Raw genomic sequence first — 13,653 nt, 5'->3', positions numbered from 1 at the left:
AGAATCTCATAATTTCAAGCGTTTATTGGGCGTGCGGTTTAATCAAGGTCTTTTATGTATGTCAAGAGAGAAGTTTCGGGGGTTGGCCAGTAAAATTTATGTTTGCTATACTTCCTATGTGTAAATTGAACGTATTTCTTCTAAACGATGGGCAAAGACCCAAGGGTGGGCAATGAATTCCCACAGGATTTCAGGCGATATGATACAGCTGAAATTATGGGCGAACATATCAGATTGACAACTCTAATAGCAGAAAAGAGGTGAGACCTGACGGGTGGCTCTGACGATTTCATCTCGCCCATCATACCGCAAATATTCGAATATAATAAGAAGGTTCTAAGACGTTGTCATTGCTTCTCGTATGATAGTAACACGTGTGGAATTTCCTTTTTTCTGTGTGTCTTAGCCGAGGGCTGAGGGTGCGATGATTCCCCCACTCCTATCCTAGAGGGGGAATTTCAACGACATCTAATTGCCAAAAGCCAAAAGCTGAGTGATGGATGATGATTCGTACGCTATGCAAGGTCTCTTGGTTGCGTTATCGCTGATGCAAGATCTTCAGTCTCGGTGCGGAATTTCTCACCCGTCCGAAATCTTACACCTATTGTTCCCGCCACGAGTTTGCTGGCAATGTATTGTATGTTGAACCGGGCGTTATACCTTGTACAGTACAGTACAGTACAGTACTAACTTAGGACTAAAACAAGTCGGTGTTGCGGCAAATTAAACGGGAAATCACCGGGGCGAGAAAGCGTAGCAGTATTCATACTCGAGTGAATTTACCGGTACAGTACCGTATTCAGAGAGGGCACAGGGCGAGAGTGGGGCGTATGGCGCCACCGTGGGGATTCTGAGGTCGCACCGACCATGATATTATTAATACCATGAGCGGATCGGTAAGCCAGGCGGAGGCGAGAGCTCGCCGCGTTGAGTGTCTGCTGGGGTTAGCAATATTTAGTGGTGACTTTTTTACCACATCGGCCTTCGTCGCAGAATGGGTACTGTACTGTACATAGTATACGTAGATGACAACTTGATGTTACAGGCAGATTGAATTTGTGGGGATCTGACGGGGGTGAAAAAGGAATAATTGCTCACAGGATATACCGTAGATTTGTAAACAGCGACGAGAAGCACGGTCCAGACGGAGGAGAGCATCTAGCAACCACTCAACCTAATGTGTATAATTGCTTCTTGAGCGGGGGGCCACTCCACACAACAAGGGCATTGGGGTGGGGGGGGGGGTTATGATGACATTGTAACACAGCCAAGTCACACCGCGTGGGACAGCGGGAAACTCCTTGACGGGTGGCACCGCATCTCTTCCCGGATTTTTGAGCTTTGCTCATTAAGCTGCCTTGTCCTGGAGACTCGAGTACCGGTACCGTACTTGTAATTGGTGCGTGGAAATAGATATGATACGCACGGATTTCTTGCCATGTATTTTGCGAAATCCCTGTTTCTGGGTGCTCAATGCCTGGGACAGGTGCAGGTAATTCTAACAGGCAAGTACTGTACTAGTACTCGTACTGTGCCTGAACACATTGATTAAATACATACCGGTATATTATCATACCTGGGATGAACTGGGATAAAGTTTGTGAACGGTTAATTTAGGTTAACCTGCAAATGTTTAATTGATCCCTGTCTTGCACAGGAACGTCTCCCCTGGCACTTGAGAAGACTCGAGCACCAGAAGGATCTGGTACAGTACAAGAGACTGGCATTTAGTCATGGTATGGTAACCCCCCTTCACGATACACCCATTCTGTGGTGGGGTATGATACCAATATTTTGTCCAAACGAACACCCAATGTCCCCCCACCGTACCATGACTAAATGACCGACCCTAGTACCAACATTTGAGCCCAACGGCAAGACATCGTCATCCGAGAGGTTCCACATAGCAATGGTGGGTAGCAAAAACACTCACAGACTGTCAGCAGTTCTTATTTCTCAAATAGCCAAAATATATTTAAAGCCTCTAGATATCATACTTTTCTAACCCTTTTACCTCCATATTCGAAGATGGACTGAGAGATAGGGTGAAGGTTTTCGTGATTTACTTGGAATCCTTGGTGCAACTGACCACCCAGAACACATCACCTTCAAGTGAGGGTAGACCAATACCATACATGGAAATCTTTTTCTTATCATACTATAAAAAATCTGCCAGTTCATTATATTTGCCTTCCCTTCTCCAATTAACTTTTTGAACCCTTCTTCACCATTTCATGATGGCCAAAGGCGAAGTGATTCCCCGCAAAGGTTTCACTGTTTCCATGGTACTGTAAAGTACTCGAGTATATATCTCCCTGCCGATGATGGTATCCGAGAGGTTGCCGAGGGCGTGGTATAAGTACTCGGGGAGAACGTTTTCGTACAAGGCAGGTATTATTTTGCAGGTTAACCGTTCATTAACCCCCTTGTGGGTACTTGTGTTGAAAAAACGCTGACCCATCCCTAAAAGCTTGTACTGTACGTAAACGGGGTGGGGATATTTCGGATAACCTTCGGTGGTGGGGTTGCTAGCAAATTTGTTCCCATCACGCCATAGCTTGGCACACCCTCCCCTCCAATCATAAGACCACCAAATAAATCATTTACAACCCGATTTCAAGGTGGCACGAAAATAAAGATTCTTGGAGGAATCGGTGGAAAAGGAAGAGATTATTTAAAAAATTTCTGAGGATCAACCCCTTTTCTGCCGCTCACTCCTGTTGGATACTTCAGCCTTCGCTGTCGAGCAGCAAGAATGGTGGTCGGTTCTGTCAAGACTCCTGAGGAAGCCGGTACTTAACCCCCCTTCTAATTGTGTCCCTTGACAGTCTTTTTGAAACATGTCTATTAACGGGGGCAGCAGTTGCGAGAATCGCATACTTATCCAGCGATGTGGTTATTTCCGTACAGCCTTCTCTAAGCAATGCCTCAGCGTTCAGTGCGAAGTTGGAGGAATTGTTGTCGAGTGGAGTTAAAGGCGTCCTCACCGCGTCAAATGGTGTCCCTGAGGTATGTCTGCGCGTAGCCTGGGTAGCGTCGCAAATAATGATTCATTTCTGGTCAGATTCAAACCGTTCGTCAAAATGCCGACCCATTACTCTCAGCTTTCCAACCGATGCGTTCGGGAAAGCTCGTATCTGTGACAGCGACTTCGAGCATCTTGCTCCCTTCGATACCCCACCTATACAAGATAATCAATTATCCCGTCGTAATTCATGTCTCGCTGCAGCCATCAGAGTTCCCAGATTACTCAGAGATCACCTCTATCCGACAAACCGGTCTAATCCTGCTACAGTCTGAGTCTACACAGGAAGCGCAGGATATGACCATCGCAGCCCACGGGTTAGCTGTCAAGACTGGGAAAGCCGTCGTGCACTTCTTTGCTTCTTCATCCGATGATTCGGAGATTTCAAATGAGGATGCCCTGCTCTTAGGTCGGGCGCTTGATCGGGCTGCTGCGAGAACGTATCAATCTGGCAAGATTGCCTCAACAAGCCTCTATGCGGATGACGGTGTAGTAGCACAGACCAGCAACTCGGCTGCATCGGTTGCGGTGGGAACGAACGGTCACACAAGTGGACTTGTTACTCCCGCAAGTGAAGCATCAGGAATTGAACCCTCTAGCAATGGCACCAGCACAGCGGATGAGAACAGTACCCGTCCATCACTCACCTCTATCAGCTCTTTGCACGACGCAATTGAGAGCCGCCCAATCTCCTCCGACGACATCTACAAGCACTCTTCTACCATCTTCGAGGTCATCAAGCAGGTCACCGGCCGTTCTTACAGTGTTTTCGAGTACACCGGACCTCGCAATGCCGATGTCGCACTCTTCGTCTTCGGGTCTACAACTGGTTTATTCCGCTCTACAATCACGAGGACTGCGGGAGATGATTACTCGAGAGTTGGTGTGATTACCGCTAGACTCTAGCGCCCTTGGTTTGGTGCAAAATTGGCCGAGATCGTTCCCAATAGCATCAGTAAGATTGCCGTTCTCGAACAGATAATGAACAAGACTACCAAGTGGGGCCCTTTGTTCTTGGACCTACTCACTTGTCTACGCACTGGCGCAGCCGTCAAAGGTGCACCAGTCGTCATTGGACGACAACTGGGGTTCATCACTCCCGATACTCCAAGGCAGGCTATGCGTGGAGTTGTCCAGAATTTGAAGTTTAGGTCGCCTGTGCAGAACCTCTCTGTTGGGTTGGAAGACGTTCCGACTAATGCTGGGCACAAGATCAGCCAACCGGCTGTTGAGGCAGCGTATATGAAGATTCTCGACCAATTGTTCGGAAAGCGATTGCATATCGCCAATTCCCTCGATAAATCCAATGCCGGCATCTCCCCCACCATTACTGCAAGCCCTGAATATGGGTATGGCTCCCTGCTAGCACGGATGGAGAGGCGCCAGGCTTTTATCGAGAAGGTTGAGAAACTGGCGAAATCAAATGACTTCACTACTCGCATCCCTGCCGAGTGGCTCTCCAGATGGCTTATCGTTGCAGACGACGAGGCAAAAAGTGCCGCACTAGTGCCTGGGATTATCATGCGATTGTCGGTCGATGGATCCCCCGCCGCGTACGATTTGCTCTCTGACAAGGCCCTTTTCTACAAGGAGTCACATTGGCTTATTGGATCTGATGCTTGGTCATATGATCTTGGAAACTCGGGCGTTCACCACGTTATCGCTTCGGGAAAGAATATCAACATGCTTGTTATTGATTCCCAGCCATACTCAGAGCACGCTGTGGCCAATGCTTCACGAAGAAAGAAAGATGTCGGGCTTTATGCCATGAACTTTGGGAATGCGTTTGTTGCTTCGGTCGCCGTTTACAGCTCCTACACGCAAGTGCTACACGCCATGCTTGAGGCGGATAAGTTTGACGGACCATCCGTTGTGGTTGCATACCTCCCATACAACAAAGAGGATGATTCACCTCTCACTGTTCTGCAAGAGACTAAAAAGGCTGTTGATATCGGATACTGGCCGTTGTATCGCTGGAACCCCAGAGGAGAGGAGGAGGGCGAGAAGAACTTTAGCCTTGATTCTGAGAGGTTGAAGCAAGAGTTGCAGGAGTTCCTTAAGAGAGAGAACCACCTCTCTCAGCTGGTTAAGAGAAATCCCCAGTTTGCGGCGAATCTTTCTGGTTCTTACGGTACCGAGGTCCGACAACAACAGAAACGAAAGGCGAAGGATGCGTTTAACAAGCTCTTGGAGGGACTTTCTGGGCCCCCATTGACAATTCTTTTCGCATCCGATGGTGGAAATGCCGAGGGCCTTGCTCAAAGGCTCGGGAGGCGGGGAAAGGCTCGGGGATTAAAGACTTTGGTTTTGGCGATGGAGGATTACCCAATCGAAGATCTGTCGACGGAGGAAAATCTCGTTCTCATTACATCCACTGCGGGCCAAGGAGAATTCCCCCAGAACGGACGAAACTTCTGGGAGACAGTCAAGAATTCGACCGATTTAGATTTAGCAACCGTCAATTATACCGTTTTTGCTCTCGGCGACAGTCACTACTGGCCTCGCAAGGAGGACAAGCACTACTACAACAAGCCTGGGAAGGATCTTGACAAAAGACTTGCCGACCTGGGCGGAAAGAAGCTGGCAAACACGGGCCTCGGAGACGATCAAGATCCAGACGGCTACCAGACAGCCTATTCGGAGTGGGAGCCCAAGTTATGGAAAGCCCTTGGTGTGGATAATGTTGACGGGCTTCCCGATGAACCTCCTCCAATTACTAACGAGGATATAAAGATCGCCTCCAACTTCCTTCGTGGTACTATTGCCGAGGGATTAAAGGATGAGAGCACTGGTGCGATATCTGCTAGTGACCAGCAACTCACCAAATTCCACGGAACCTACATGCAAGATGACAGAGATCTAAGAGACGAGCGCAAGGCCCAAGGACTTGAGCCCTCATACTCCTTCATGATCAGATGCCGATTGGCTTCTGGTGTTGCTACTCCGGAGCAATGGATAAAAATGGACGATATCAGCAATGAATTCGGAAACCGGACCATGAAGTTGACCACCCGACAAACCTTCCAGGTATGCTTCCCACACATCACTCATTGTTACGATTCATGAATACTAACGGTAAAAAGTTCCACGGTGTCATCAAACGGAAGTTAAAATCTACCATGCAAGCCATTAACAAGGCGCTCATGACTACTATTGCGGCTTGCGGAGATGTAAACCGAAACGTCATGTGCAGCAGTCTGCCCCAACACTCTGCGTTCCATGCACAGGCCCACGAGGCGGCAATCCTCATCAGCAACCACCTTCTCCCATCCACTACGGCCTATCACGAAATCTGGTTAACAGATGACGATGACAAGAAGGTTCAAGTTGCTGGCGATGCTGTTGTTGACCACGAGCCGTTGTATGGGCCCACCTATCTTCCTAGAAAGTTCAAAATCACTATCGCCATCCCTCCTCATAACGATACTGACGTCTATGCTCACGATATTGGGTTGATTGCTATTAAGGGTGAAGATGGAAAGCTCTCCGGGTTCAACGTTCTAGCTGGAGGTGGTATGGGTGTTACACATAATAACAAGAAGACATACCCCCGAACTGGAAGTATGCTCGGATACGCACCACTCGACAAAATCCGTTTTGTCTGCGAGAAGATTATGCTCGTCCAGCGCGACAACGGAGACCGTAAAAACCGCAAGCACGCCAGGCTAAAGTACACCATCGACGACATGGGTGTCGAAGTATTCAAGAGCAAAGTCGAGGATCTCCTAACCTGGAAACTGGAAAAATCTCGTCCATTCAAGTTCGACAGCAACATTGACACCTTTGGTTGGCAAAAGGACGAAAACGGTAGGAACCACTTCACCTTCTTCATTGAAAATGGTCGTATCGAGGACACCCCCGAGTTCCCAATGAAAACTGGACTCCGCGAGATCGCAAAGGTGCACAAGGGCGAGTTCCGCCTCACCGGTAATCAGCACCTAATCCTCAGCGGCGTTGAAGACGCCGATCTCGAGAACATGAGGGATCTCATGGCAAAGCACAAGCTCGACAACATCCAATTCTCCGGACTCCGCCTATCCTCAAGCGCGTGCGTCGCGTTCCCGACTTGTGGTCTTGCGATGGCAGAGTCAGAACGATATTTACCTGTCTTGATCTCCAAACTCGAAGGCATCTTGGAAGAAAGTGGTTTGCATCATGATAGCATCGTAATGCGCATGACTGGATGCCCGAATGGATGCGCGCGCCCATGGTTAGCAGAGGTAGCGTTCGTTGGAAAAGCCTATGGCGCGTATAATATGTACCTCGGTGGTGGATACCATGGACAACGTCTGAACAAGCTATACCGTAGCTCCATCAAGGAGGAAGAAATCCTTGAGATCTTGAAACCATTGTTCAAGAGGTATGCCCTCGAACGCCAGGATGGGGAACGGTTTGGAGACTTTTGCATTAGGATTGGCATGATCAAGCCAACCACTGAGGGGAAGACTTTCCACGATGATGTATGTGTTACCCCCCCACCTTTTTCCTACGTTTCAAAACCTAGCGCTCACAAACAAATAGGTTGCGGAGGAAGATGCTGAAGATGAAGAGTAGACGTTGCAAAGCAAAAATTAAAAAAGCGTTAGGGTGGAAATGAATTTATTACGATATATCATTGATGGAGCATGCGGGGGGGGGGGCATAGGTGGGTTGAACTTGTAGTTTTGGTTTCTTTTTTCTCTTTTTTGTATCTTTTCTCTCGCATCTTTTGTGCTGTAATAATTATTATAGTTTCGGGTAGATTATTGTTTTTGTTTTTGGCTCATTACCACCCTTCTTTCTCGCGCTTTTGCTACGGATTAAAGTGAAGGGAGCTTACAATCTTTAGTGAATAACGTGAGGTGTGATATCAAAATAACAATTTGTGCATGTCCTAAAGAAGCGAGTGGGTATTTTGGAGTGACGGAATTAGAGTACTGTGCATGAAGTTTGATTCGTGGTTTTGGCAAGCTAGAATAGTCTGCTAGTGGTGAGTAGTCTGCTGGTGGTTGTATGACTCGTGACGCCCGACTTTAAAGCGGGCATAATCCCCCGAACGGAGTTCTGATACTATAAGTCAGGAGCATTGTAACTATCCTATCTTATACACTTACCAACGTGCGGATACCACCCAAATCCTGTCCTACTCTCGGCCAAATTCACCTTTCTTCATCACTGATATCCCCACTGTGGGTCGTTCCCCAAAGCACACAGGGATCCTACTAACTTACTACGAGCCAGCGATCCGTATCTATAACTTCTCTTCTCTCGAGAACGTATCTGCTCATATAATATAACCAGCGAACAAAAACGTAAGCCGTCGTGCTTAAACCCAGACCAAAAGATCCAAATCCACCTGTCAGCAGGATGAGTATTTGCGTTCCCATAGTAATATTGTGTGAAATTCCTAGCTGGCATAGTGGTTTAAGCTTTCAAGAACCGATCAAGCTTTGCAAGATACCTAGAGCTCGGCCCTCCTCAGCACGTGCACCACCCGCGAAGAGAGACTCAAGAGCCAGAGGACCGGGTTGCAGGATGGGCTTGTGTCCAATGGGAGATATTTTGGTGCCTGCCTGATTCGCTCTGTAGCGTGGAGGAGGGGTTCTTGGACCGCCATCCGAAATGCAAGACAATCTGCGAACAAAACTTTTTTACGGATGATATATATAATACAACCGGGGGAAACCAGACCAACCAACCAGCCAAGCGTTTTTACTACATATTTCTGGGTTTGCTGTTCCAATAGTCGCTACATGTACTGTACTCGTAAGGATGGGGGAGGGGGGGGTTCTTCCGGTGGTGGACAGTGACAAATATTTATAAATTCGTTTCGTGAAGGTGTATTTGCTGCCGGTGCCCAGCGTGAGCCCCCGAGCACGCTAACCTATCTTCTCCACTTCTTTCTCCAACTAGTATATTTAATTCTATGATCTGCTCATCTGACGACAGATCTAATACTCTGCTTCTCTCTTCCTTCCACCCTGGCCTTAACCGCCCAGGAACAAGTACGCATGGAAGAAAGGGCGAATGCTAAACAAGATGAGAAAAAGGGAGGCCTGTAGGTATTACCAGCCCGGCCGGAAAGGTCGGAGAATGCATCCGACAGTGCTCCCAATGGCCAGCGCACTTCGCAAGGTATGATGTCATACCATGTAGGGACCGTGAAGAGCAATAGAAGTAAGTGGTAAGACTACAAGTGGTAAGTTAGTGAGGAAGGAAGGGGAAGATTTAGGCCAGTGGAGAAAGAAGGGGGGGGGGGCATGAGTGATGTTTCGTGATTATGGCCTCACCTATATAATAATAATAATATTATATCTATTCCAAAAACTGGGCTTGCTATACGGACGAATGAGTTGGGGCCGCAGTCTCAGCGCCGAAATTTGTACTTAGGCCTTAGATTTAGGAATAATTTTTCGGTTTTCATTTGCTGGCATACGGTAGCTATCTCCATAGCAATCATATCCTGAGCACTGCAAATATTGAGAGGAGGAAGAGGTAGTGAACCCCAGTTAAGCCGGCCTATGATACAAGCAGAAGTGCGCCGCCATGTGAGATATTGGAATTGATGGAGGAAGGTACCGAGTTGTCGCCAACCGTAGAAGTTGCGAGAATGCGGTAGGAGATTTTCTCTCGTTTTCACGATCTACAGAACAAGTTCTTCAGACCCCTCTTTCTTTCGTTACCATGGGCGTGTAAAATGGAATGAATGGGATATGCATTGAAGAAAGCGGATGTGTGTGGCGATCAGTAGAAGGATCCAGGTGATTGCGTAATGCTTTTTACATAAGAGGCACCTGCCTCCATTGTTAGCTAAGGTGGGCAAGTGTGTGAACAATGCAGAAGATTTTGATAAAGATTATTGGGATTCAGGATTACGCAAGGTTGCACGGAAGTGTACAGTACTCGAGAGAGGCAACGCTTGATTTACATTCTAACTAAAATGAGAACGAAATGTATGATAAGGTTCTAATACCGTTCCTACCTCTGACACCCGGACAGTTGAGAACACGGAGCCTAGCCCCCCGTAGGATCTCCCAGTGCTGGGGGCTGGACGTTCTCCGGCTAAAGATGGCTGTGAATTGAGCAAATAATTTACCACTCCCCCGAGATCGCGAGGCGCCAACACTCTGTGCGTTTGCACCAGAGAATATCTATTCATGTGGCTGAGTTGGAGCTCATCGCGTAAGGTGACAATCTCCAGGCGGAGTGCCCAGCTTCACTCTGACAGTGCAAATGTGGTAGCATTGGGATATAATAGCTGCCATTACGGATCAGAGGTTCAGGGAAAGAAAGAAAGAAAAAACTCTCGCCACCAACTTGTCTTTTCCTTCTCCTACCCTACCGATCGCCGACCTCTCGCCCCCGGGGGTATGATACGATCTAGAGTCGGATTCTACCATTCCATAGCAATTCTGGTTTTCCCTAGAGCCTTATCGAGGATGGCCAAAGGTCTTCAGTCTCCCATTACCCACAGGGTAGGGTTTGTTAATTCCCCTGCCCTGCATGATGGCTTGTTCAATAATAAATCATTAAATTTTGTGAGTGGAAATTGAACTCCTGGGTTCCCGGTTCCTGCTAAATGCACAGGAGAATCCGAATGACAAAAGGCGGGTATAGCCTAGAGCAAGACAGGATTTGGACACGCATTGCACATTTATAAGTGTATAACATAGAAGTACTACTATACTCCCGACTTATGATAATCCTGTTCAAGGTATCCCCCCCCCCCCCGACTTTATGGTCAGACATCACAAGTTTTTTCCAGGGGGAGCAGGCGCAGGATCAGGTGAAGCAAGAATTACTTGAATCGATTCATCAGATAAGCAGTATCTTACGTGAGATCGTTAAAAATCTCAATGGGGATCGCTCTTACGAGAATGAAGGTTCTCCTTTTAAGATTTCTTTTGTCTAGTATTTACCATCACCCACGTATCTAACAATCCTTAACTGTGAACGTCAGCGATACTAGATACAAATCTTTCAAACACATTGCCTCAAGTAGCGTACCGTGTTGCCCTGCTTTGGTGTTCCCTTTTCCCTAACCTCTCTACACTTAAGAATAGAGTGCTGACAGTATGATAAGCTGGTATTGAAACAATATTATGAGCCTGTACCAGCAAAAACCCGAGTATCGGATGCCCACCTCCAAACATTTATCTTGCCTGAGCCATATAGTTCAACATGTAAAGTATATGTACAAAGGGGTGGAAGGAAGTGATGCGACACAATTGCAACAGCTTTCCTCATCATCAAGAGGATTTGTAGGCAGAATACCCCCTAGGCTATTGCGGATAAGGTTGCTGTTTCCTAGTTACCCCCCCCCCCAACACGGAACAAATCCTGTTCGACGATCAGTGATATTCTTGATGATATCTCTCGGCGCAGCAGTTTCTTCCCTCAAATGGGAGGGGAGGGAAAGCCAGTAGTCCTGCGGTGTAGCTCGGACGTTGTGTGCGGCCGCAAGGTCACTAGTGATAATGCGGGTGATCGTTGTAGAGCCAGCCACCGCTAAGGACTAGACAAAGAAAGAGTGAAACAAAAGGTTTCACCCCAGAAAGTGACCTCCCCCCCGGCATCTCTAATAATACGAGCACCGCACCATATGAGATATTGTTTCCGGTATCGGATATGGAAGTTTCGGTTGCTTTAGCTGCCCATGCGCGGCAACATAAGTTATAAAGTATTCGAGTGAATCGACGGAAAGACACGCACTTATTCAATGAAGAGGTGTAAAGTTCCAGGCACTACACCGGTACCCCAGGAAAATAATACTTATGATACCACTCCTTCGTTCAGGGAATGACCCCACGAGTAGCTGGCCAGAACTCATTTTACCCTCCTTAGGCACCCAGATATATATGCCTGAAAGGGATACATACACATCATAATATCTACTTCACTCAAGTCGGACTGCTCGAATGATGGCCATGAGAATAAGTTGGGGGAGATCTCCAGACACCCGTACCGCACAAGTCTCCCTTTTAATCGCTTGTCGTGAAACAAGAGGGGACTTGTGCTACCGGTGCTTTATCAGAGCAGCTAGTATGATACCGGTTTGATAAAAGAAAACCACAGGGGAAAGTTGGCCGCAGAGCAGGGCACGGTATCAAGGGAAAGCAATCAAAATACATATAGACGCAAGTCAGTCAGGACTTCTATCCCGGAAAAAAAAAGTTTGAGATAAAGGTAAAACAAAAGGGCTTGGATCCCGCCTTGGTGTGATTTTGTAATTTTCTATGTAGCAATCAATGTCTTGGGGATGATACATACCGGTACACACTATACTATGCTATATGCCTTGGGATTCCTGTCTATGAGCCAGCTGGTGTTGGTCTCCGGGTAGTCTCCAGTCTCTCTGTTCAGGTCTGGATCACCTCCTGACTCCAATCAGATCTGTGTTGAGGTGGCGAAACAAGGCACGGGAGTGACGATTTATCCCCCCTCGTGAGCTGCCGCGAATTCACGAAACCAAAATAAAGAATTTCAAGAATTAATCAAACTATCAGAAAAAGTGGGAGGAAGGCAGTGTGCTATTACAGTATAGATTCACCAGTCCTGCTAGCACCACCATACTGCAGCAACTACCCATACGACACATCAATCTTCCATCATGAAATTAGCAAATATTGCCCAGTAGCATTTGCAGTTACCATAGACTCCCGATACTGCAAGAAATCTTCGCACCGTCCTTCGGGGTAGATAAAAGTATGGCGAATGTGGCTGAGAGAATACCTCCGTGTTTGGCAGCCAAGACTTCGCCATACTCTTCCTTGCCCCCTGAATCATGATACTGTGCGTCCACAGTACTGTACGAGTACTGTACAATACATCACAAGAAAGAAAAGCCTCGATGAAATGAAAAAAAAAAGAAATTGTGACCTCGCTCCCGAATCGCCAACTCCGGCTTATTGTAAACTCTCCTTGATCAAAGAAAGACTCGTTACAAGAAAGGAAATTGCGGGGGTCCACTCATTGTACGAGTATCTTCAACTCTGCAGAATATTTCCTCCCTGCGACAAAATTTAACCCAAATCCTCGACATTCTACGACAGAGAACGCTGAGAAGTGAGAGAAAACCAAGGTCCTCTTAACCCATACAAGAGCAAAAGAAAAGGAAAGGAAAAAGAAAAGCAATCGTTCTGGCAATATTGTGCCGACAACCCCGATTGCCCTTGCAAGGGTCGAACCGGTAGGGTGGAAACGAATGTGATACCGAAAACGATCTCTAGACGTATATAGTCCACCATGGTTTTTGTGTTTTAAAATAACAGTCGTCAAGGCCGTTTTTTCTCCCTCACAACCTGCTAATTACCGATCATACCGAGGCGAGCTGGCTCTCCTCCTTCTTTTCCACCTACGGTATGCTATGCATAGCCGTTCCGTTCCGTACCCTCCATCACCCTACAATCCCCCTCGTTCTCCTAGTCCTTAGCTTAGACAGAGGTATTTTTTATTTATTTTTCAACTACCAGAATGGTATCCAAGGAGGCAGACGGGGTGTCTATTGAGCTAATTCCGTCGGTGAGTTCTGGTTGGTAGTCTCTTCGCTTTCGGCCAGTGGGTTCGTAGCTCCGTCCTCCATTTCATTGTTGCCTTCACCGCCACTGCCTTCGCCCTCGTTCAAGCTCTCGTCCTCCCGCGTTCCCTCG

The 13,653-nt window shown here is 47.4% G+C and overlaps 1 protein-coding gene; it reads left to right on the top strand.

Moving 5' to 3' along the window:
- The first annotated feature begins 2,714 nt into the window (after positions 1–2,714).
- Positions 2,715–7,883, top strand: GSTUM_00010016001 (uncharacterized protein). XM_002841013.2 has 6 exons: positions 2,715–2,792; positions 2,864–3,009; positions 3,065–3,904; positions 3,932–6,052; positions 6,109–7,485; positions 7,547–7,883. Exons 1-6 carry the CDS (start codon positions 2,756–2,758, stop codon positions 7,577–7,579), a joined length of 4,554 nt encoding a protein of 1,517 aa, XP_002841059.1. The 5' UTR covers positions 2,715–2,755; the 3' UTR covers positions 7,580–7,883.
- Positions 7,884–13,653: the final 5,770 nt, after the last annotated feature.

The sequence above is a fragment of the Tuber melanosporum genome (assembly GCF_000151645.1).
Source record: "Tuber melanosporum whole genome shotgun sequence assembly, scaffold_65, strain Mel28".
Lineage (NCBI taxonomy): Eukaryota > Fungi > Ascomycota > Pezizomycetes > Pezizales > Tuberaceae > Tuber > Tuber melanosporum.
The sequence above is the reverse complement of the archived record's forward strand: the minus strand, read 5'-3'. Positions and strand labels throughout refer to the sequence as shown.

Excerpts from the sequence above, each read along its gene's own strand:
- GSTUM_00010016001 (XM_002841013.2), top strand. The coding sequence starts at position 2,756 with ATGGTGGTCGGTTCTGTCAAGACTCCTGAGGAAGCCG. Across the intron at positions 2,793-2,863 it reads CAAGACTCCTGAGGAAGCCG|TTGCGAGAATCGCATACTTA; the intron begins GTACTTAACCCC and ends CGGGGGCAGCAG. Across the intron at positions 7,486-7,546 it reads GGAAGACTTTCCACGATGAT|GTTGCGGAGGAAGATGCTGA; the intron begins GTATGTGTTACC and ends ACAAACAAATAG.